Raw genomic sequence first — 25,973 nt, forward strand, 5'->3', positions numbered from 1 at the left:
AGTTTCCTTTGCTGTGCAAAAGCTTTTAGTTTGATGTAGTCCCATTTGTTTATTTTTGCTTTTGTTTCCCTTGCCTGAGGAGACATATCCAAAAAAAATATTATGAAGGCCAGTGTCAAAGAGCATACTGCCTCTATTTTCTTCTAGAAGTTTTATGGTTTCAGGTCTTACATTTAAGTCTTTAATCCATTTTGAATTTATTGTTGTGCATGGTGTGAGCAAGTAGTCCAGTTTGATTCTTTTGATGTAGCTGTCCAGTCTTCCCAATTGAATACTTTAATTTTATTATTAGAATTTCACATTAGTACTAAATAGAACCAGGCTTTCTATAAGAGGTGAACTTCGATGGCCATGTTGAAAGAAAATGATGAATGATGGCTAGAGTAGAACATATGAGGACCGGAGAAATGGTCAGAAAAGAGGACAGGGCCAGAACCCCGACAGGCAAACACAAGAAAGCCAGGAAGCTCATTTGGTGCTCTTTTTAGAGAATGAAGAAAAACTTATTTACTGAAGGTCTTTCTTGACAGGTCATGACAGATGATTTCATTTCAACCCTATCCCTACTCATCCATGAGGTATAGATAAAAATTGTTTTAACTATCGGATGTTAGACTGCTAATGCACATGGAAACTGAATGTGTGGTGCAGGGGAAGTTCACGTTCATTAACAACAGGCCCTACTCAGGAGCCAAGGCAAAGTGGCCAGGGTTAAACACCTTTCAGAGAGCTCTTCCTCTTAAAAGAACTGCTTCCTGAAGAGCCTATCCTTTCTCTTTGTTTGTAGGGTATGGATAAATAAGAAACTCTAAAAGTGGGCTAAGAGAATACGCCAGGGAAAGAACTAAGTCATCTCACACGTCAAGAAATAATACAAATATTAAAAAATGTTTTTCTACAACAAGCACCATTTTCCCAACCATTTCTAATGAATTAATCTCAGTTGTTATACAGCAAACACTTCAATGGGAAAAACCACCATATCTGATACTGAAACAGAAGTGGGTTTTGTAGTAATCATTTATTTCTTGCATCTTTGTAAAAATATATGAATCTTATCTTCTTTGACTATTTGCTCAACATACATATTATATACATTAAACACTCCCTGGTAGTAAATTAACTCTATAACAAATTGAATATAATAAATTGAATAATGTAAGGTAATGATTTCAAAGTACCAGAGTGCTTATTAAAATTCTGGAAGAGGACGCTTAACAACCAGTGATCCTTTCTGGCTTAGAGAACAAAAACTGTTATTATAAATATTTATGAAAGCAATTTAATTTTTAACAATGAAAACCCCATTTTCATCCATTAATGGTCACCATTAAACAAAACCATAAGTTTATGCTTAGGATAATAAGACCAATAATAAATGAAGTTTAACTTGAATAGAATTATAAATTCTGGCCACCTTATTTTTTTTTAATTTTTAAAAATTAATTAATTTATTTATTTTTGCGGTATGTGGGCCTCTCACCGCTGCGGCCCCTCCCGCTGTGGAGCACAGGCTCCGGACATGCAGGCTCAGCGGCCATGGCTCACAGGCCCAGCCGCTCCGCGGCAGGTGGGATCTTCCCGGACCGGGGCACGAACCCGCGTCCCCTGCATCAGCAGGCAGACTCTCAACCACTGCGCCACCAGGGAAGCCCTGGCCACCTTATTAAACTCTAATTTAAATAAGACTAATGATCATGTGATATTAACTCACAGGTACACCAAAACAGAACAAAAACAAAAACACTCTTTCATGATATTTTGTTCCCCATGCTAGTGAACAAATTAATACATCATTTTTTTTCTACAGGAAAACTGAAGACTTTAATAACAAACCCTCCAAGGTCAAAATGAACACAGGTATGCTGTCTCTGTTAGTTCTAAACTCTTCAGCCTTGCTCTCTAAATATCATCTTGGCCCTAAATCATTAGTTTAGCCCTCTGCTGATCCTAAATGTGATACTGAGTTTCTTAGATAGTCTAAATTCATTACTTGATTTCTTTGTTTTTGTGTTTTAATCTTATAGCTATCAAAAGTAGACTTTTCCGTTTTGCTGTATATTCTTACTCCCTTTCTCTGTAATCACATCATGACATTAACTCCTGTAAACCCTAGCAAGAGGTAGCATGCCATTCAATGCATACATTTGAAATCTCTCACTTAAAATAGGTTAAATTCATAGGCAAGTTGCTCTAGTAGAAAATATTTAAAATCCCCCGTTCTGTAAACATTTTATGTTGACAGCGACCGTAGATAGAGTGCCAAAGCTTCACAGGAAATCAGCTTAATTAATCCACAGACACAATACACCTAAAGTCTTAAGCATTATATTTTTTGATATGGGAACAGTATCTCCAAATAGCTTAATAACAGGGATGCTCTGAACTCTTGTGCTGTATACAGATTAACTGTAAAAATGTTTGTGATACTTGCTTGATACATATGATTTTTTTCCCATAATATAAGCATTTTAGCTTATATTTTCACCTTCCTCTACCCCTGAAATTTTTATATTCAGGGTTGAATAATTCTGGAAAACAACTGTCTCACTGAAATTTTGTAACTTGTATTTTAAAAATAGCTCTTCCTATCCACAAGTGATCACTGGAAAGTTCTTTTAGTGCCGTCACTCCACAGCAAAGGAGAAAGGATAGTGGAAGACATTTTTCTCATGTCAAGCTGGTTGCCTTTTTGCTGTCTCTTTTTATCAAAATGCCTCAAGGGAGGATTAACAACCACTGGTGAAAACCAATATCTAATCCCTAGATCAAGTGTAGAGACATGCACTATTGAACATGATTCTGCGGCTGCCCCTTAGCAGAAACCTGCCGTACCAACCTCAGATAATTCGAGGTCGGCTGGCCCCTGAAGATGCGGTCAGCCCGTAGGTGTGTAGAGCACCAGGCAAGATGAGGATATTGGAAACAGTTGAAATATACAAGGAAGGCTTAGAAATCAAGAGAAATTATAACCCTGGAAATGAACCAAGAAAAGTCATTTGGACAACTGGAGATGACAGAATTATACATGGGAAATGAAAGGAAAATATTATTAGGGAAAAGTGATTGAAGAAAGCAAATAGAATAGAGAGCCCACAGCTGAGCTATGGTAAGTCATACTGTGAAACTGCAAAATCACTCCAGCAGGACGTGCACAGGAGAAAGTTATATTTACTTATTGTTCTACAGCATTTTCCTGCAGACCTAAGTTGAACATAACTTCCCAATATCCTTCATTTTGTGGAGTCTGATTTTCCTATTTATTATAACCCTATTATGACAGAGGTATAATATGTGATTATACTAAATATGCCATATTCATTACAATGCATTTAGTAATTAACCTTCCCATTCATAGAATTCAGTCCATAATAACAAAGTAGGCAAATAGAAATTTGTAAATTTGTTTAGTTCTCTAGGGTACTTGAGCCAAGTTACTGTTACAGCAGCATGAATATAACCCTCTAAACATCCTCTCATTAAAAGGAATAAGCTGGGCTTTATATGGAATGCTAATTTGCATAGATATTTTGATTATATGACTGAATTTATACATCTATGTATGCATATAAAAGATGATATTCAAACATGCATACATAATTAATTAGAAGTGACTGGAACCCTTTGTTTAAAATGTTAAAATACTATAATGTTGCTATAAAAACATATCAATTTTGAAAATATATATAAATAATACTGTAGGAAGTTGAAAAAAGCATTGTCACTGTATCTCAAAATGAAGTAGAAATTAGTTCCTAAGTATCCAATAAATAAAATGGGTCTTCATTATTTAAATACCTATCAATCATTAAAGGGATATATTACTATTTCAATGTTCAGTCACTAATGTTTAAAAAAAAGATTCTTTTAAAGCAGCTCTTTGTTTTTAGTCAAATACATAATAAACGAGCCAAGGGAACTGTGATACATTTTTCATACTAAAGTATCTAAATAATGTATAAAAATACACAAAACAGCATGTTTTGTATATTTGTACTCTTGGAATTTTCGATCCACTATTTTCTAAAGAAAATCTTAGCTATGGAGGAAAGAGAATAAGACATCAAATGATTCACTGTATGTGGTTTACTCCTGTGAGTGTTTTCCAGCAGTAGAAACAGCTACTGAGAGTCTTGCCGCTGCCTGGAAGAGTGTGCAGGTCATTAATGAGTGTGAAGGTAACGGTAGCATTAGGATTCTTTGGGATGACCTAAGTATGTAAGACAGCACCCTCATTTTGTGATCTTAAAGGTATCTTCAATAACTAGCAGAAAGTATCGACACAATAAGTAGAAACAGAATATAATAGATTTCTCTGTTCCAGCAATTTCACAAATGCCTCAACTTTTCAAATTAAGCTCTTTATTAACCTGTTAATAAAGACAAATTCTCCAGTCATTTTATCTAGTTCTTAGAGTTACCTAGAATACAAAAATTATTTAACCCAGAGGTTCCCACACTTTCTTGGTTTACGGTGCCAAGATAGCTCAGTAATTTTCCACCACACTCTCAAGCCAAAAGAAGTACCTAACAGTTGTATTTATTAAGTAGTTAGGTGCAAACAACTTAGTAAGTACTCATGTTCTATCAACTCGGAAGCAATCTGAAAAAATAATATACTTCAACTGAAAAGTAATCATTTTATCTCATTCTTTATAACCACAGTTACTTGTTATTGGGATGTCTGTGCGTATTGGATGCTACAAAACTTCTCAGACTTGGAATTAGATTGTACGTCACCACTCCCAGTTACTGGTCCAGGTTACTTTCACAGGGCACTTGCTTTCCATCACAGCAATCACCAAAAACCCAGCTTTACAAAGATGTGACATCATTTACAGGAAGATAACACGACCTCTCATGTTGAAACTGGGAAGTACCTCAGGACAGTGGTGTATGCAGTCTGATAGATATCGCTGTGTTTTCCTCAAAAATGTGAACTGTGTCCCCAAACCCTTGTGAATCCACTGAGGTGGGTGCTCAACACAGAGTTTTGGAAACCAAAGGTTTAACCAGTGACCTTGGGTCTCCTCATTCTGAAATTTTCCCTTTGCATCTCTGCTTGTTTTCAGATGTTCAAAATTAAAAGAACTAGAAAATTAAATCTCTTAGAGAGCTTTCCATTTACACTTTCAACACCCTGGACTACTTGACCCTTTTAGACATTGATAGCTGCTATATACTGCATATTCAATTATATTACCTGCATTTTATCAGAAACACTCATCCCTCGTAGCTATTTTCAGTTTGCAGAGATTGCTAAAATCCTATCGGTGCCTCTCCTGAAGATACATTTTGTTGTATGTTTCTACCATTTATGTCTTTCTGTATTTGGTCTTTGATTTACTTTCGTATGTTGTTTCAAGTCATTTTTCTGTTTTAATTATTATCTGCTTATGAAATTGTTATTTTAAGCATATATCAATATTTAAGAAATTATATTTTGACATGAGAATCATTCTATCAATTTTAAGGTCTGCTGACCTTACTACTTGTGATTTTACCAACAATTAGTCCAAATCATACTTTCAAGCACTCTTAAATTCTCTCACATCCAATAAACAAAGTGGATACACTCCTTAAGAAATAAAGAAAAATAATATATAAGACTAGCATGCAGCAGTATATATTAATTATGTTTAATATTGGTGGTTAAAGAATTCATCTTCTTGTTACAACTTTCAAAGAGAATTAAATTTAAGTTCTTTTGGTTGCAGGGGAATGAGCAAAACTATTTATTGCACATTCCAAATAAAAAGGAATGTGGGAATGGAATTGGAATCTGTTCGTAAATAGAACATTAACCTTCCAATTTTAGAAGTCTTGTTATGCTAAACTTCTCAAATCATATTAAAATAGCTGATGAATTTTCACTTATTTTGCTTCATGTTGTGATTTGCATAAGTGAAAATATATAGATCATATACATATGTTTCAAAAGTACAAAAACTAATTTTTAAAAACATGGTCATTTCAGTACTGTATATATCAACATTGTTTTTTATTTCAATTAGGCAAATTATTCCCATAACTAATAATAACCATGGGAAGACACAGTATTGCCATAACACCATTTGTTTTTCTTTATGAATCTTATGTATCAAATATATTATACCTATAACAGCTAACAACTTTTACTTCAAGAGGTTCTTCAAGCTGTTTGCAGGAATCATAATAGCTAGAATACAGTAAAACCTATATGATGGATACAAAAGTATGTTATACCATAGCTCTTAATCCTGAAATACAGGTTATTCATAACTCTAAAAGCTAGTTACACTGCTTGTAAATTTAATAGTTGAATTTAAATGGTGTAAACAAAGTTGAATTCTATAGCTGTGTGTTATTTAAAGAAAACCCATAAAATGTTAAGTATAAAATCTGATTTTTTATTAAATCATTGGCATCTATTTCTAAGACAGACCCCTGGCTTTTTCTTCTGTTTTGTTTTGTTTTAGTTTGGGGTGGGTGTAAATTCTGCAGATGTATTCCATGGTTACTAGTTCTGACCATCTTTCTCATGGATGTCTGCCACATTTCACTGAAAATGCATGATACTGCATGTGCTTTATCCTTTGCTGTGGCCTCTGCTATATCATTTTTTTGCTTCCAGATAGCGGTGGGTGTGCTCGCAAACGTGCTGCCATGTCTGTTACATTAACATCTGTGAAGAGAGTTCAAAGTTCTCCAAACCTATTGGCTGCAGGTATAATACCACTAACTCACAGAATGTCATACTTGAATGCCTTTCTCTGACCTTTCTTTCTTTCCAGAATTATCCTGTTTGGATGATGAAAGTGGCTGTAAATACCTTTCTAATGGCCCACAAGTTCTTATTTTTCTTGTCTCAAGAATAGCTCCTATCCCTTATGACTGTTTTGCTCTAAAAATAAAGAAGCCAAAGGAAACTGGTATCTTGTAGAAAACATTTTAAAAATCTAATTAAAAACGACAGTCACTTGCCAAAAATGTGTTAAGTAAATGCAAGTGTTAATAACTATTGAAGTTTTTGCATCGCATGAACTAAAGGAACATAATATTTAATTAAGATAACTCACAGGTGCTTTTGTTGTTTTTTACCTAAAAATTGTTGGGGGCTGGGGACACAGAGGGTCAGGAAGTGGGATTTGCAGGAAACTGAATCTTTATTAATTTGCTTCTATACCAAAGGTTGCAAATATAATGATAGAATATTAGTTTTGAAAGAGACTTTAAACCTTCCTTTAATCCAATAAGCAGAGAACCTTCTAATATATATTTTTAAACATCTTGGTCCAATTAAGACTAACAGGCACCCACAAGTATAAATATACTCTAGAAAGTAACTGGGGGTGTGATATTTCAGCATTCACTAAAGTGAGTCTCTTTATAATAAATAATCTCTCATGACTTCCACCCTGGCCTCTCTAGACCCTGAAATACACCCATATGTTTTGGTGACTGGTTAGTTGGTTGGTTGGTTTGATTGTTGGTTAGTTAGTTGAGGGTTCCTTGGTTTTTTTTTTTTAATAATATTCATGGCTTTTGGAGCAGAAGTGGGAAAGGGATGAAGAGTGTTTAAATAATTCTAATTCTCACGGTGCATATTAGTGTCTTTTACACACATACATTTAGTCGTTAATTAAATAGTCAGGATGTCCTTAGCTTTAAAGCCACTTGATCCTAAACTACCCAGCTTCGTTGAGGGAAAAAAACAAACTTCCATGTGGAGAATCCCACTCCTGCCCACCACCTCCAATCCATAAATAGATTTCAATGTCTAAGTTTAAATATGAAGCCAGGTGGTTCCATAATATATTTCATTTTTTAAAACAATGTAAATTGCATTGCAATGTACATAGTATGATCTCATTTTGGTTTGAAAAAAATTCTCTTTATATATGTATTTGTACATGTTTGTTCATGTGTATGTGAGCATGAAAAATGTTAGAAAAACTACAAATGTGTTTACCTTGGACACCTGAGGGAAATGAGAATGAAGAGAAATAAGAAAGTAAATAAAATGAAGTCCAGGGACATCAGGTAGTTGGAATGTGTATACCATGAATATCACTGACATTTCAGCCAAGTAAAATTCTAGCCCAAGCTACTCAGATGTGGACCATTAAGGCACATGTTAGGGAACATGGCAATACTTCAAAAATGCCATACTGTTGTTATTTATAAAAGTAACCACAGAAAGAGTACTATTAGGTTGAGCTAGAGACTGCCATTTTGGAGAGTCAAAGCTAGAAGATTAGTAATTTCATATCACTCAACTTAATATATTTAATGCTTCAGAGTCAAAATATTAGAAAATGTTAAATACTTTGGGAATATAAAATAATCTTCAGTAATAAAAGTTAGTAGTCGCTCTGGACCATTTTAAATTTCGTATCACTCCCATTATATCAAATAGGAGTAAGAGTTCTAGAGAATGAGGTCCCCTCAATTTTGGATTTAATTGTTACATTAAAAATAGATCTCTTCTGTATTAATTAGACATGTAAGGTATGAACCCCTTTTCAAAGAAGTTTTAATTACATTTTGAAGAAAGAAATCAGCCTCTTTGTATGCCCACTCACATTATACGGTAGCCTTCATAATAAGAACTTATTTGACAGTCGTATTGTGAATCAAAGGAAGATTAATAAATATTTACTGCTTTAAATATTGTTAAAATAGAACAGCCTTTAAGTAGAGGCTGTTAGACTACCTCCACAAAAGAGTCTAACCTTCCCAATCTCTCCTCCCAGATGAGAGAGTCAACATGAGCTGCTAGTCATCAACTATTTGTCCACTAAATCAGCCTGTCTTTCTCTTTTGCTTTTACAAGAAGTAGAGTCCCAATGGACAATTCATGTATTGGAATCATAAAGTTGGAAAGGACCTCTAAGGACGTCAAGTCCAATGCCCGACACCAAGCCAGGAAGGCCTTGACAACTTCTCTGACAGGTGTTCCCTACCTTCTGCCAGGACGCAGGGAGTGCTCATTGTAAGAGTGAAGAGCAGTTATAGTCCTTAGTTCTCAAAGACTCTTGATTTTCACATGCGGAGCAGCCAGGGAACAATAAATCTGTCCCATTTCCTCATTCTTAAATTTTCAAAGAAGCAATGACTTCCCACTAAAGAATACTAGAAATTAAGGGCTCTGATCCCTAGAATTCTAGTTCTGTGTTTTTCACAAGTGAATGGTCATGAATAATGTTCATGATATTGATCAAAACCATTTTCTCCATGCATTTGCCAAGTCATTTATCAACCCTTAAAAAAAAACTTTATTCTCTTTACTTGACATGGATCTAGGATTTTAATCATTAATGTAAGCTTCATTAAAATACGGTTTTGTCCTGAAGTTTTGATCCATGGCCATTTTTATCCTTTCTCCTTTCTCATAATTCTACACACTTGTGTCTACAGTGTAAAGCAGGGCTTTTCCATAGAGCTCACCATTATTAATATCTCATATTTCCTGTAGCATAGGTACAGTTTCATTTGGAGATACTTGGGCCTGGTAAGAGGGGAAAGGGATAGACCCTAGTTGAGCCTAGAGTGACTATCCTCTGATTCTGGCACCTAATGTTTATCCCACTGAAGGTTCCATAACCTCCAATATGGTGGCCAGTAAGAAGAAACAAAACTGGCCCTCTACAAACTGTCAATTACAGGAAGTTTATTTCAAGTGTCCTTCAAGTCTGCTCAATATACCCTCCTCTTCCTCACCAAGTCTACACCTCTCACACCTCCAAGCATTTGGCTTCTATCACATCTATCCCCAGCACGTACCCTTGTTTATAAGCTCAGTTTTATCAAACCAAGAGTAAAATTAACTCCCTATTCTCAAGCAAATAATTACACTATAAGTAATAATAATTATTATTAATGCTGTTTCTCTTTTCATTGCCACATCCCCGAATCCCAAAACTTGTTCCTTGTCCACAAACGGTATGTGGCCCCCAGGTGGTTATTAAATCGCTCTCCTTGGGTGCCCCAAAGCAGACCTCTGATCACTCTGTATTGCTACACTGTGTTTGCTTTCTTTATAGAGCATCCTCATCATCATTTAAGTGCTTGAGAATTTCAATCATTTCTGCTTCCATCAAATCCTAGAAGTAAAGTCTAATAAATATTTCATGTATAACTTTTCAAAGTTATTTTTACTTCATGGTACCCATTTTATTACTCTGATTTTGAGTTCACTGGAGATAAGTCCATACTAAATTAGCAACTATCATAAAGAATGAAGATTTATTAGTCTCCTCTAACTCACCTAAGCTGGAGTCATTCTAATGCACTCTGTACCAATTCACACTTATTTTTCTTCTTTTGATTTGGAAAGAATCTATTATAAATATTTTATCTAAAAATCAAAGTCTTGTATTTCTCAACTAATGTTTATCATTCCAAATTTATGTATTTAGATTTCAAAATAACTATTCCTTAAGCATTAGACAGAAAACAGAGAGTCCTTTTTACACGCAACTTTCATGTTCTATTAGGCATTGAAATAACAGCAATTAATAATGGTTTCAGGGAACATGCAGAAGGAATCTAGGACCTGGACAGAAGGTTAAGCTGAATGACCCCTAAGATCCTTTCCAAAATTAAGACTTTATGATTCTAGGTGAAGTTGGCCATGTGTTATAATAGAGCCAAGCAACATAAATTGATTACCTAAAATTGTTCATAAGTTATAGGAGATACTTGAATGTATAATTCCAATAAAACTGAGAGTAAACATGTCATTGAGCCACTTCCCAACTGCATTATCAAAAGCAATTTATTAGTACTGAAATGCTTCCTGCAAGACAATGGAATGTCTTGTAACAGCTCTTTCAGAATTGAATATAAAATGACTCAAATGGCAATAAAAAGAAAATTCAAAGTCTAGAGAATAATTTGAAAATATCACATAATATGGTAGGGTATTTACACTTTCTTAAGGTAAAAAACCCCGCAAACTACAAAAAAATCAATGGCATTGAAAGCTAAGGATCTGGTGGTTTGATTCACTGCTGGGAGAAGCATTCATTGTTTACAAACCATTTGACCCTTTAATTTGATATTTAGAAATTCATCCAGCTTAAGCAATAATAAGATAAAATTGAATGGCTGCAATATTACTGAGGGAAAAATCAGTGTTTGATATATGTGTTAATTATATATTATAGATATTTAATGAATTACATTCTAATTGGAGTAAAAATAAATGCACAAACTTCCATTAGTTTATTTGACGTACCCAGAGTTTTAGAACTGAGATAACGTTTGCCAAAAAATACATGTAGCTCTTGGCCAGATGATCTTTACGTGACTGTTCGTTTCTTTTACCGGAGTATTCATTTCAACGTTTCTTTTTCTTTTAGGGCGTGATTCTCAGTCACCGGACTCAGGTACAAAAAAAAACTGTTCTGAATAACCACTACATTTGTTGTGAGTTTTTTTAAAAACATATTTATAGCCACATTGTTAATCCTACCGTAAACTTAAACTGCATATACATTTATGTATATTAAACTTTTAAGAAAGAAAGAAGAAAACTTCCATTTTGGAAATAAAAAATAAATTCTATTTAAAAAATGTTAAAAGTGAATGTAGATATTTTTGTATCCGATTTGCTTTCCCTTAATAAAAGCTTGGAGATGTTACAATGATCGAAATCAAGAGACACTGAATGGAGATGCTACATATTCCTCTCTTGCAGCAAAAGGTTTTAGAAGCGTTCGACCAAATCTACAAGAAAAAAAATCACCAGTTCAGGTAATCTTGCACACTGTCGTCTACTGTGTTCTTTTAAAGCATGGCTATTAGGCCACTGCTCTAGAGCCTCTTTTCTAGTAACATGCATATTTTGATATGTTTCATTTTTGATATGGTTTTGCTTTTGTATTCGTATTGACTTGTATTTACAACATGGAAGACAAGTCTTAAGTTCAAAACAGGTTTCTGAATATTTTTTCTAATTCAGCTGATAAAAGCAGGTCAGTTTCTGACATAATTTTTAGGATATTTTCTAATTCTTAAAAAACTGTCAGCTGATGATTTGGATTTCAAAGTTATGAGGTCAGCAATATATTATTTACTCAATAAATATGAGTTATATAACTGCTCATTATATTAACTAAAGAAACTCTGTGTTGGAGAGATTAGTAAAATTGTGTTACAGGCGTGAAAAGTGTTACCAAAACAATGTGAGTAAATACTATATATATATATATATATATATATATACCTCAAGGTCTAAAAATATGCCAAGAGAACATATGTTCACTTTTAACCTAATTTCCCAGAATGTAGATGGAGACAAACTTTATAATGTATTCTCTATTCTCTATAAAACTATTTTCCTCCAGAGGGCAACTATTGATAATAAATTAAAACACATTCTAAACAAAGGAAAAATGATCATTCAATCTGGCCATCAAAATGTATAGCATAATAAGAAGGTATCACGTTGCTTTACTTTAAGGGTAGAGTTAACACTGGTTTAATGATTAACTTTGACTTTCTCTCTGTTTTTCCTTCAACATTATTTCTTTCTCCGGATGTTTTGATAATCCAGGCACCCCTTCCACCACCCAGAAAAGAGAGCTTTTGTAGCTCCTTGATAACCAGTCACACAAAGGGTGACATTTTAGACCAATTAGTAACTAACACACAAATTCCCTCCTGTACAGAGTTCTTTACTAACAAAACACCTCTTCAGGGAACTATGTATTCTAATGATGAGTCCAGCCAGACAATTGTATATTCTGAAGAATCTAACACAACTGTTTCATATACACAAAAAATCACTAATCCACTACCACCACCTTCCAGCACAGGTTCCCCACCAAAAGCTGACATGAGTACCCCATTTCTACAAGAGGACTACACGCAAGATTCTCAGACTCGGAGAATCTCTACATTGAAACTAATCCATAACCAGGATCCAGGAAGTAGCATCCCCTTTAATCCTCCACAGTTTTCCAAATCTGTTGAAGTACCATCATTTCGTAAAAGGCCTTGCTCACCACCCCCTAACCCAGTGCCTGAGATACACACAGCGTCTCTTTCCATTCAGATAGCTCCCCTTTCAGGACACGATCCTGAAAGCCACAAACAGCCATCTGAGCTTTCTCCAGAGACTGCAAAGATACCTCTTCAGCCAGAGAGACAAAAACCTGCAGTTGCTGCGGCCTCTCAGTCCTCAGACTGCCAAGTGGTACCTTACACTTTCCAATCTCTTCTTAGAGCATTCTGTAGAGACCCTAACTCCTTTGGTTTGGGCTTCTTATGTAATCCGATGCTTTGTCAGTTTGCAATCAGGAAAGGAGAAAGAAACCATCTTCCTATTTAAAACCATACTAAATTCATCGATAAGTTTCTAGGTATTTTTAATTAAAAAAAAATCTACATAAAAAGAAATATATATCTACAAATCTTTTATCCAGAAATAAAATGTTTTAACAGTTTCTTCCTTTCAGGTATTTATAAGAAGTCACTGATGATTGGTTATCACTTAAGACTGCAAAGTACTTTTAAGTTTTAAAGAAATATTTTTCATGCCAGACCTTTGAGTACCTTGGTTGTACTTTATTTACATGTGTAAAAACTCTTAAAATAATTGTCCATTATAATTCACTTTGGCAAGAAACATTCATCTTAATTCCACCAGAGTTTATTTTCTTGTAGTTCAATAATCATTTTCATTGAAACTTGATCAATTTCTACCTTTTTAAGTTTACAATTTCAGAAAGTATATTAATCAATCTTTAGTACTCAGACTATTAAGAAGTAAATCTTTATTCACTTATACGTAAAATTCTCCCATAGTGTCATTCTGCTGATATTTATTAATCTAGTTAGAAGAGAAATGTGTTTGTCTTCTTGGCTTTTCCACAAAATGATGTAATGTTAAGAGAATAAGCTTTAACGATAAACTGTAGATTTCAATCCAAGCTCTATCACTGGCTATGTGATGAGGCAACCATCCTAACTACTCTATGAGTCTGAACAAAGAAATGAGAATATTAATTAATCCTTAATTCTTAGGTTGTGATAAGAGTAGGGAGATAGTAGAGGTAAATTACTTAGGACAGAGCTAGCCCTGCGTAAATGGTAGCCATTTATAAAGATACACTAGCAACTGCAGCAGTAGTGGGAGTCTAGAAAACACTCATACCTGAGTAGATAATTTGTATAATACTACTTCCTGTAGCTGTGCTATTAAAGATCATTCAAGACATATCCTTGAAGAGATATATTTTTAAGCTTTATAGAAAATCTTCAACAGGCATCTGATTGACACCAAAATCCTCTCCTCCCTGCCACACCCATAAAGCAGAAACCTTAAGCTTAGATGATTAAAAAGACAAGTGGGTATTTCTATACCTCTACTAAAACATTTCCTTCATCAGCTAATCATGATATGCAAAATTCATTCATTAGAGTAAATTCTTTGAATAAAGGTAGTATTTTCTAAAAGCCCTTATGAAATAATAACAATAGCACCTAACAAATACTAAGAGTTTACTATATGCAGATGCTGTTCCAACTTATTCACATTTATTAATAACTTCCACAATCCCATGAGGTAGGGAGCAAAGTCAAGCTGAGACACCACAGACACGGCTGGGCTAGTGTCAGACAACAGACTTACTTGTGTCCCAGGACGTGTCCCTGGAAGCAGGTATAGGAGCAATCAGAGCAAATGCTACCACGTTCACAGCTCAGTTCACTCATCTGACATAGTTTGGTTCTTCTAAATCATTTTATTATGTTTGGAAACTTAAGTTGATAACTTTCTTCCCTATGGCTTTGTCACCGTCCAGGCTGACTGGAGACAGTTGGTTTCATAATACAATCCTCAGGGAATCACCATGCCACAAGTTAAGATTTGAGATGCTGTCACTTTTATTCGTTCAACAAATATTTATTGGGCATGTGTCGTCTGTTCTAGTCACAGAGCTGCATTTGAAACCATTGATAATTAAAGTCTTGTTGAGGGTCGAGGGGACAAATATTAATAAAAACTTAGATAAGTAGATTACTACATACATTAGAAGGAGATTATGTAAATAAACTAAGCAGCACTGAGCAGGGATGTGGGGAGCAGAGTCCATGTTAAATAGGAGAGTCAAAGAGTCTTCATGCAGTCGATAGAACAGCTTTGAAGGGGGAAGAACATTCCAGGCAGAGGGAATATCTAGTGTAAAGGCTTTAAGGCTGAAGCACTCTGGGACTGCTCATGGACCAGCAAGGGAGTCATAGGGAAGGAGAGGAATTATGTGAGGTGTAGGTAAGAGGAAGTTAAGTCAGAGGTAACAGAGGCCAGAGGCCAGATGCTCCTAGAAGCCATATTGAGCCTGACTATTTGAGAGCCCTCATATATGTGGAATCATGCAGTATTTCTTCTTCTGTGACTGGCTTGTTTCACTTAGGATAATGCCCTCAAAGTTCACCCGTGTTGTCTCATATGACAGGACTTCCTTCTTTCTCTAAAGCTGAATAATCTTCCACTGTCTGTATATACCACATTTTCTTTATCCATTCATCCACTGATCGGTGTCTAGACATGTTTGCACATCTTGCCTATTGTGATACACTTTACTTTTGTCTGATTTTCCACCTAATGGCCTTTCACGGTGGTGACCTTTTCGTTTTAAATACTTACATTCCACATTCTTGCAAGAAGTCTCAGTAAATGCCAAGAGCTGTCAGCTACACATCATGAATTAGCCAAATATATGCTCTATTATAAAGAATTATCCTCCCAAGAAATTAGCAGTCCCAAGAAACAAAAATGCTCTACACTGAGAGGTGAAAAGGAAACATTAGTGTTCTGGAAGTTTCATTTACATACTTTTGCTGTTTTCATTAAAGTCTGACCATTAGTGTAAGAAGAAAACTGCAGCCTACCATTAGGAATTTTAATTCTCTCTGTATCTGATAATACAACATACTGTTTTATAAGCTGCATGTTTTAATTTACCTCCTACAAATTTATATATAGAGAGAACACAAAATGAGGTATGTTACCCTCTGTCACTGTGTGAACAGACATCCTGTTGCTAAAAATGTCACATTGTTCTCAGTGTCAGATAAGTGAATGCCTAAACCAGAAGCTTCGAAAGACAGCAAAATCTACACCCCAGACATTTTCTCTGGCATTTGTTAGTGTTGTGCCCTTTGCTTCAGGAGGATAAACTTGGCCCTTCTACTACGAAATAATGTCATCAAGCATTTGCCAAAGCCTCACTTTCACACTCCTCCTGCACATATGCTGGGGACTCAGAGGGGACTTTGTCTCAGTGTCATGTAGACAAAGGAGAAAACTCATCTCTTTTGCTCCATGGGATCAAGATGTAGAAGTTTTAAGGAAGGCTGAATCATGAATAAATGTCAGCAGTGTGGGATGATAGAAAAGGTGTAGAATACAGAGTATGCCTTCTGGAGCAGTCCCATCAACACCAGCTCTAATCACTCATGTGTTCTATTAGGATGGCCAGCCAATATCTCATGACTTCTTTTTTATGGGTTTGTTATGAGATCAATTGATCAGGTCTATGGCAAATCCTCCACCTGACGTACGTGTGTGTGTGTGTGTGTGTGTGTGTGTGTGTGTGTGTGTGTGTGTGTGTGTGTGTGTGTGTTTAAATGATTGAACAGTAGAGAATATTTGGGATTCCAGTATGAATTTAGAAATCACCTAGGAGCCCCTCTATAACACCTCCAAATAGAAGAGCAGCCTGCCTCTTCTTGAATACACGTAGGTATGGAGAGCTCAGTTAGTGTAGGAACAGCTAGTCAAGGCTTGGGCAATTCTCAGATCTAAGGATTAGAAAGTATTTCTCTTATTGAGGCACTCTGCCTTCCTTAACTTCTGTACTTCATCAACAGGAAGCAAAAGAGATGAAGTTGTCTCCCTTTTCACATTACTCTTCTCTCTACCCTGCTCTTTGCTTTGGGCAAAGAATTCCTATGCCTTCCAAGCATTTTAATTTTTTAAAAATGGCTCTCATTTATTGAGAGCTATTACAACACACAAAATGCTGAACTAGCACTTTACATACATTTTCTCATTTAATTTTCACAGGCTTTAGGAGTTGGGTTTTATTAATGTCTGCATTTTTACACATGAGGAAACTGAGGCCAAGGGAAGGTAGACAACTTGTCACGTCTGTCTGACTCTAGACCCACAGCTCAACCAGGAGGTTCAAGTGCCTTTAGTTTCTGATATAATCTGACACTTGAACCCCATGTTCTGGCAATGTTCTTAAGATGTGACACCTTCTTGGAGTCAAAATCATATTCTGATCTGAGTAGCACAGTGGAAATATTCACTCCCCTGATCCAGACAACACACTCCATCAATGTGCCCAAATCTGTGTGACCATCTTAGATCACTTGTCACCCAGGTTGTGGGTAGGGACTATAGGCTAAGACCTCTGGGAAAAAGGGTTTTTATTCTGAGGCTACCGGGCAGTTTTGTATCATGAAATGCAGGCAGTAAAGCCAGGTCTTAGGGGGCCTGGGGAATGACCAGTTAGCTACTCTCTTTGTCCATCTTAGAGGCCACCCAGTTCCTGTCTCGCCTCCCTGCAAGTCGGCCACATTGTCTTAGCTTCTGCCCTCTCAGCTCTCCAAGTTGCCTGTGGATTTCCATGACATTCTCTGGCTCTGATTATGTGTGAACTTGCATCTGGGACTGTGGGGTACACGATTACCTGACTGGGGCATTCAGTATCATTTAATTCAAATTCCCTGGAAAGAGGCAGTGCCTCGTTGGCCCAGTTTAGTTCAGTTATTCCCCCTCCTAAACAATAAAATGGGCTTGCCTGGTACAAACATGGCAGCCAGGGGCTTCCTCCTCTTTCCCTCAGGAGGGCTGTGAGAGAGGGGGGTGATTATCACAGAAGGAGATGGGGTGGTATGTAAAAGCGAACTTGTTTTTTCAGAGAAAGTCTTAAATTGTTTCTTTTAAAGTTACCATGGAAATTGTAAATCTTAACAGTGATATGGATAATTATAAAATAAAACCCATTTTAAGTAGCCCATCACAAGGCTTCAGCAATTTTCATTATTTTGTCACTTGTTTTCAACTGTCAACCTCAATTAGCCTGGTAGTAGTTTAAATCCAATATAAGGTATGGTATCCTTAGGTTTGTAGAAATTTTAGTACCTCTATCTAATGGATGAAGAGAAAAAAATAATGAAAATACCATTATGACACCTAATAAGATACAAATAATTTCTTAATATAAAGATTGATTTTTGTATAACTCTCTCCTAGATATTCTTTTCAAGTAAATTACTATCAGCTCTATTGAAAAGTAGAGAACAAAACCTGTCACATCCTTTCACTTGATATTTAAGACATATTTCATACGTTTCTTGAGAAATGAGGCCTAGAAGTTCAACCACTAAAGACATTCAGGAGGGAAGTGTTAAGATCCCAGACTACAGTGCCATGTCAAGTCAATTAGAGTCTGAGACAGAAAGAAAAATATTTCCCCCATATACGTATGTTTTTATGTATGTATGTCATTTTTTTCTAGGACATTTCAGCAGTTTAAAAGATACTGAAAAGTTGAGAAGTAAGTGTATCAAAACTGAACATTATTTTAAGTTTCAATATTTTATTTTGACCAAAACAGAATTTATTACAATTTTAACTTCATCTTAAATTAGTTAAAAATTGTTTAAGATCATCGTTGGCCAAGGGACATTTGTCAGGCATGGCTATTGTCTCAACTGAAAATGAGATTGGGAAAAAACAAATTTTGAAAATATTATTATTTTATTATAATATTATTGCTTCCATTAAAAATCCAGGATACAAATTTTTCCTTTTTCCTCAGTCTTCAATATGACCTGGCATGGCACTGTTCATTATTTAAATTTTTGATATTTTGTTCAGTTTGGATTTTTTTTGTATTGACTTTGATTTTTTTTTCATAAGATTGCATTAAAATAGTGTTTATCTCTGACTGAGTTTTTGTCACTCCGTTAAATTCTGCACCCAAGATAAGTGCCTTGCTCACCTCACCCTCAGCCTGGCCCTGCCAGACTCTGCTCCCTTTCTCTGTACCCCAAGCTCCACTCCAAGCCCATATCCAACTATTCCCCTTCCACCTCCAGATTCTACATTTACTGAGCCAAAAAACATACGGCCTAAGGGTTTATAACTATAGATATTCTTTGTTTGGTTGCCACTGAGTTAATTTTTAATTTGCCTGGCTTGGGGCAACATGCCCTTTGCCTTCTACCAGTTTCCATCATTCCCTCTTTTTTATTTTCTAACATCTTTATTGGAGTATAATTGCTTTACAATGGTGTGTTAGTTTCTGCTGTATAACAAAGTGAATTAGCTATACATATACATATATCCCCATATCCCCTCCCTCTTGGGTCTCCCTCCCACCCTCCCTATCCCACCCCCCTAGGTGGTCACAAAGCACCGAGTTGATCTCCCTGTGCTATGCGGCCGCTTCCCACTAGCTAACCGTTTTACATTTGGTAGTGTATATATGTCCATGCCACTCTCTCACGTCGTCCCAGCTTACCCTTCCCCCTCCCTGTATCGGGACAGCAATAAAGATGCAGACGTAGAGATTGGACCGTCATTCCCTCTTATCTAACCCCTAGCCTGATTTGCACGTTCTGGATACATTCCTGGCCCAGGGTCAGCACCTGAGTTTGCAATGCCCACATATGAGTATAAAAGTATCACATTTAAAATGTGTGTCTTTAAACAACAACAACAAAACCTCACTAGATAAGAATAGAATAGAAAAATCTGTCTTTTTATCCAGGGTTGGAGTTTCTTAACCTGTTAGATTAAAGATGTGCTTTCAAGTATCCATGAACCCCTAAAGTTGATGCAAATTTTATGCATACATGAATTTGTGCATTTTTCCTAAGAGAAGGATCAATAGCTCTCAGATTTTTAAGGTATCTGTGGCCAAGAGACCTTTTTATATAATGGATTTTTTAAAACTCTCCAATTAAAATTCTGAGGACAAAAATTAATTATAACTTTTTATGAGATCAACAGCCTGCATGACATCAACTGTTAGGAAGATGATGGCTGGCCAAGAATCACTTAAATCTTTACTAGGCAAGATTTTTAAGTTTATACAGTTTTCTTTAATACATTCCCCATCCTTGTATTAATATCCTATAATACTTTGGCTATCTATGCTACAACTGGCCCCATACTGAACACTCAAAAAACCTTTATTTTGGAGGTGGGGATGAGGAGTAAGAAACAAAATTTGCTTCAGAGTTTTATTCACTCATGTTGAATGAATTCACTTATCATCATATTTGCCCTGTGTGGTCAGCTATCATGAAGGTGAAAATGGATAGCTATGACACCTTTAATGGGGCATCCGCTCTCTTCCTTTTACAGACCACCCCTCCGCCATGTTTAGCCTTGGAGGTATTAAACCTTTTCTCTCTCCTTCAGTTTCTTTCTCCTTTACCTAAGATTTTAAGCCGACAGTAGTTCTAACCAGCTAGGGTATCCTCTAACATCATCAGTGGCTGTTTTTTTGTTTTTTTTTTCATTTTCACACAAAGGTACCACTATTTGCACTGCTAGGATATTTTAAAGTTCAATTCCTTTAGTATTTTATAGTGAAGTTAAAATAGAGATTCAATGAGTGGAAAGGAAACAAAATTCCCTCTCCATTTAGTTGTTTTTAATTTGATCAGTCTCTAGATCTGAAAGTCAGAAAAACATGAGGCAAACTGATTTATATTTGGGGGACATTGTCCAACAAGGAGGCAGTAGGGAGAAATCTGGTGAAGGGAAAACTAATTCTGCCAACCAATGAATGACTTGATATTAATTTGTTGTCACAAGTGCAAAAGCCAAAACTTTGGAGAAAAAAAAAATTCCATTACGCCAACACTCTTAAGCCCTCACCCCAAACTAAAGCTGTGTGAGAACTGGTCTTATTTCCAAAAAACATTTACTGGATTCCTTTTCCGCATGTTTTCATGCTTTTCCTCTACTGTGTGGTTGGCACCTAATTCTTCTGAATATATTTCCTTAGAGTGCTTGCAAATAAAACCGATGCTTTGCCTTCTCTGCCACATTGCAAAAAGAGGTGTTTTTATTAATTGGATCATTTATATCTCTTCTCATTATTTTTTCCTCAAACTCAGCTCGGAAACCAGAACTTAACCGCCAATGTGCTGGAGGTAAATGCTTCACAAACACACGGACAAACCCCACCAGAAGCCTCTTCTTCACGCCCTCCTTCTGTGGTAACTTTTAACCCAACCACTTTTTCACCAGATGGTGGCTCCAGCCCAGCATCACTTACCCTGCTACCACCTGCTGATTTGGGGCCTTCACACCTGCAAAGACCCCCGACGTTTTTGCATTGTTTTTACAAACCCCTTCTTCTTGCTCCTGCCTGCCTTATCCACAGCAACGCCACAGGCTCTCTCACTACAGACCTCCCAGGGCGAGCACCCCTCCTGCTCCTCCAGGGAGTACTCCTCAGACACCACACATGAGCTGCAGATAGCTGACTCTGACAAAGTGACTGTTCTGAAACACCTTGCCCAGCCTTGGGTCAGCAGTCTGCCATGACAGATGGCATCACTTTAACCATCCCTGCTATCATGCATGTAATTATTCTTCTTTCCTATGCTCCATCATTTTTTAAACAGATCTCCAAAGACCGAAAGGACCAATTTCTTGTCTGCCATCTGATTTTGCAGCCGAGCATTTTTATTTGCATACATGTTGATTCCATCTAAACCGATCCCGTACAGTCTGTTACGGAAATACATTACATTCATCCTCATAAACCTATTTTGGGCTAAAAGGTCAATTATATTCTCTTCATTCATTTTAGAGTCACTTATGTTTACACTGTGTTGCTCTAGCTAATGAGTTGTACAGTGATTTGCCTTAATAAGAAGTTTTCTCAGAAATTTAGATAGGTATACATATGATGATGACTAGTAGAGAAAGTCTAAAATTTTAATCCAGTATTAAATCCTGGTAGATAACAGTTTACTTCAGAGATTCATATGAATGTGCCCTGTGTGAACAGTTCACATCTCCTTATTTGTCACATACATGATTACTCACTGTATGATGTTAATTCTTCTTGCTCCCTTTTCATTAACAGCTACATCTTTTGAACCCATCTATCCAACAGGAGTGAAAGATGCAAATAACCTTAATCTACATTGCAGAAACTTAGCCCTATGATTTTGTTGGAATTATTTTCCCAAGACACTCCAGTATAGAAATTTATGAATATTTATTGTTTTATATATCAACAATTTGTCTTCCATTTAGAACAATATATAAATATTTCCCATACATATTTATTTCATCTAAATATATCAACTTGGCAAGCAGTCCCTAATAAATGATTTATAAATGCCTAAAGTGTTTCAAAATTTTATGGCGCAGATTTTCTATTGCATATAAAGTATAGATAATAGCTTCAATTTGAAAGGCACATAACTTTAGGCAAAATAAAGGGAATTTTTTTCTAAAATTGATTTCATAATGAAGTTCTAAATATGCACTGTCATAGAGAAAATTTTAGCTGTGCTACATAATTTTTATGTTGCATCAAGGTCATAAATCTGTGAATTTCATGCCTGGAGAAATATTATAAACTATATGTTTTTCAAGACGTTGCAATTACAGAAGACAAAAGATACTTTTTAGTATCTTTACTAAATACTTAATAATACTTTAGATAGGCTTCAGTATTAATTCAACAGCTGGGTATAAAACTTTCCCCTGAAATGTTGCATTCAGAGACTAGCTACAGAAGGAACCTCCTTTTCCACAGCTAATACCTCCCCTGCCACTAGTACCTGGAGCGCAACAGGCATGAGCCTCTCCATGTTCTACTATGCTTTCAATAGTTCTTTACTTTTAAAACTCTAAGGAATGCCTTTACTCAAAAATACAAAGCAGTGATAGTGTATTAATTTATGTACTAGTCTATTTAATTTACTGTTTCTAAGACTCTTCAGGAGCCTGAGAGGCATACATATAGCTTTGTGGAGCCAACTGTAACTGAACTTAGTTTCAAGTAACAGTTTAAATTGCACGTACCTTCTCCATGAGATGGTTTTCCTAATAATTATTTCACTATAATAATAAAGTATTTTCTAAAATTCTAATAGTATTATTTCATTAGTAAAATCCTAATTGATTTAACATGATGAAAGGCTAAATCTATCTGCAGCTTTTATTTTGTTTAACCCATAACCAATGTTATTGAAACCATCAAAATAGGAGGCAGGGCAACTTTCCTAAGTTTAGTTACATAGTAACATGATAGTTTTTACTAAGGAGAATTCTCCTGCCTTTAACATTAATTATAACAATAATATTTAAATTATATTTACAAAGATCAACCAAACTGGATTTGGGCAAGGAGGCAAAAATAGTCTCGAATAATTCATCGAAGATATATAAGCACTCTGAAGCATTTGGGTAGATCAGTGCGTGACACTTCTCTGAATGGCCAGTGCTCTAGGGTAGATGACCCTCAAGATGGGGTTACTAACAATGATTTCTGTAACAGCTCAGAGCAGTAGTTCATCATTAAGCACAATCATTGTAATGATATGCTTACTGACTTTAGGACAGGTGTGGTATGGCTATAAAGTAATGAAACTAGATTAATTCTACATTATTTGAAAACATCTGCTTTAAAGTGAAAAATCATGGAAATGTGCAATTAATTGACTACCTATGTTTCAGGCCTATACGAGAGAAGTTTAATTTGTTTTAAAATAAGCAGATAAAGGTCACAAATTATGGTTCTTTATCTATGCTCATATGTGTGTTTTGTGTGTATTCAGCTGTAAGGTGTTTGAACTAAATGCTCTTACTAATGTTTTATCTTATTTGCATGCATTATACAATCTCCACAATGCTCAGTGCTATGTTGTGGACAGACAGGCATGCTTAATAGTGAGCTCCACCTCTCTAACTGAGCTGATTCAATTCAATGAGAATATGTATCTATTGAATATCTACTATCCTATTAGCACCAGGTTGCATGTTATACAGAAATATATGTTTAAAAAGCATATATATAACCATCTTCAACAAGAATCTTGAAATACCACTGGGGATATGAAAATACTCAAATATAAAGCAATCAAAACAATAAATTATTAAGGAACCAAAAAGAGGCCTATAACGTGCTAAATGAAACATGAGTAGGAAGAAGCCGGCGGGTTAACACCACTTTCTGATGCTTCACCAGGTATTTGATTCTTCCAGAATAGATTGCTTCATGACATATATAAATCCAAACAATTGTCCTCCTTATGTTAGTCACCTTGCCCTGGAAACCTTGATTCGCTACAGGATTCCCTGATTAAGTCTGAGAACCGATCACTTTCCTCTTGTCAAAGAATGTTCTTTTAAAATCCTACACCCAGAGCAGTGTGATTTAAGTCACGACATTAGAGCAGATTCACCCTCCACGTTTACTTTATACTGGCTCCTCTGATATCTTTGGACATCACTGTTGGCAGAGCAATGTGCCCACTGGTCAGCTGCTTCCATTCTCCTAATCACCTCCTGTGCCCTCTGACATATAAAGAGAGTGATTTTCAGAGTAAAGAAGATAGTGAAGACACTGAAAAAAAAAGTTCCATGCCCTTTTCGACATCAGTTAGTAAATAAATACTGGACAGCTGATTACTGTCATGTGAATGGAAGCAATTATTGTCATCTAAAGGAGTGATGTTTACAGGGGTCCGTGTGCTTTAACAGGATGTCTTTGCACTTTTCTCAGAGCCAGATAACGCTGAATGGAAACTCTGGAGGCACTGTGAGTCCGCTGAGTTACTATCAAAGGCCATTTTCCCCTTCTGCCTACTCGCTACCAGGCTCACTCAATTCAAGCATTATCATGCAGCATGGCCGGTCACTTGGTAAGTCATCGGATAGTCATGATTTTCATGACAATTTCAATATAACAGGTACAAACCAAACAAGAAAAATATAAAGCATCCAAGTAATTTTTGGAAAAGGAAGTAGAAACATTCAATACTCCACTATTTAATGAGCCTCTCCTAGGGGAGGAATTAAAGGCAGAGGATTTAACACTGGAGAAAATGGGGACCCGGCTATTCCAAGACGATGACTGCCATCTGTATCTGAGTCTGGAGAAGGCTATTAGATATTTGGGGTGATGGGGCAGAAAGAAAAAGATGGCCAGTTGGGGAGAGGAGTGTGCATATATACCAGGAGAACATTCATGTAGTGAATTTCCATGGGTGGCAAATACCACCCATGTTCGAGAGAGCCCTTTCTTTTGTGGAAAAGCTTTCATTGTAGAAAATTCTTTTAATATATATAAAGAAGAACTATTTAACAGTTAAAACAGTTTAACAAGGGGATAGGCTGCCTCCCAAAGTAGTAAACTACTATTCAAACTGAGACCAGAAGACCACCAGTCAGGGATGTGAGTTCCTTTAAATAACGATGCAGAATTTTATAGAAAGATAGTTCTTAATCCTTTGGGAATTAAGAACTAAATGAAAGACAGAGCTCTCCTCCCCCTCAGAAAAATGAACATTAGAACATTCGTATAAATTTTTAAACATACGATTTCATGGCGCTTATGAACTCTTTAAAGCTTCCTGGAAAAGAAGCTGTGCTATATAATGTTAGAAATATTTTTATGCAGCAAAATATATTAGGACAATTTAGAAAATAATGTAATAAATATTTCTTAGTTTTTAAAAATGCAAAAAAACCCAACCAAACAAACATTGAAAAACAGACCAAATCGAACGATCATCTGAATTCAAGCGGAGAAACGTTCCACGTTGAGCAACTAGAAGGATTGCAGGGCAGCAAGAAACAGTGAAGACGGCGCAGGACCACGTGACCACAACATACCTCTCAGAAAAGCAGGAGACCGATCCTCTGGCCACCACCAACCAGCAGAGAGAAAGAAACTAGAACACAGGGCTTTAACTCCCATGTCCTCATT

The 25,973-nt window shown here is 36.0% G+C and overlaps 2 protein-coding genes across 26 annotated transcripts in view; both read left to right on the forward strand.

Moving 5' to 3' along the window:
* SORBS2 (sorbin and SH3 domain containing 2) overlaps positions 1–25,973 on the forward strand; it is a 318,050-nt gene that overhangs the window by 222,359 nt on the left and 69,718 nt on the right. For 13 of the 25 annotated variants that reach the window (XM_049704104.1, XM_049704109.1, XM_049704133.1 and 10 more), the window contains exons 3-7: positions 1,811–1,860; positions 6,614–6,706; positions 11,346–11,372; positions 11,615–11,739; positions 24,768–24,906. In XM_049704104.1, coding sequence (XP_049560061.1) covers positions 1,851–1,860; positions 6,614–6,706; positions 11,346–11,372; positions 11,615–11,739; positions 24,768–24,906 — 394 coding nt within the window. In that variant the 5' untranslated portion in view covers positions 1,811–1,850. The remainder of the gene's footprint in view (positions 1–1,810; positions 1,861–6,613; positions 6,707–11,345; positions 11,373–11,614; positions 11,740–24,767; positions 24,907–25,973) is intronic. The other 12 variants (XM_049704110.1, XM_049704118.1, XM_049704122.1 and 9 more) reach the window with 5 other exon arrangements.
* Positions 11,813–13,890, forward strand: LOC125962805 (uncharacterized). Its single transcript, XM_049704136.1, has one exon. The coding sequence runs from the start codon at positions 12,470–12,472 to the stop codon at positions 13,316–13,318; it is 849 nt and encodes a 282-aa protein (XP_049560093.1). The 5' UTR covers positions 11,813–12,469; the 3' UTR covers positions 13,319–13,890.

Source organism: Orcinus orca, chromosome 21 (assembly GCF_937001465.1).
Source record: "Orcinus orca chromosome 21, mOrcOrc1.1, whole genome shotgun sequence".
Lineage (NCBI taxonomy): Eukaryota > Metazoa > Chordata > Mammalia > Artiodactyla > Delphinidae > Orcinus > Orcinus orca.

What these genes read in the sequence shown, in the direction of transcription:
- LOC125962805 (XM_049704136.1), top strand. Translation starts at nt 12,470, where the DNA reads ATGATTAACTTTGACTTTCTCTCTGTTTTTCCTTCAACATTATTTCTT.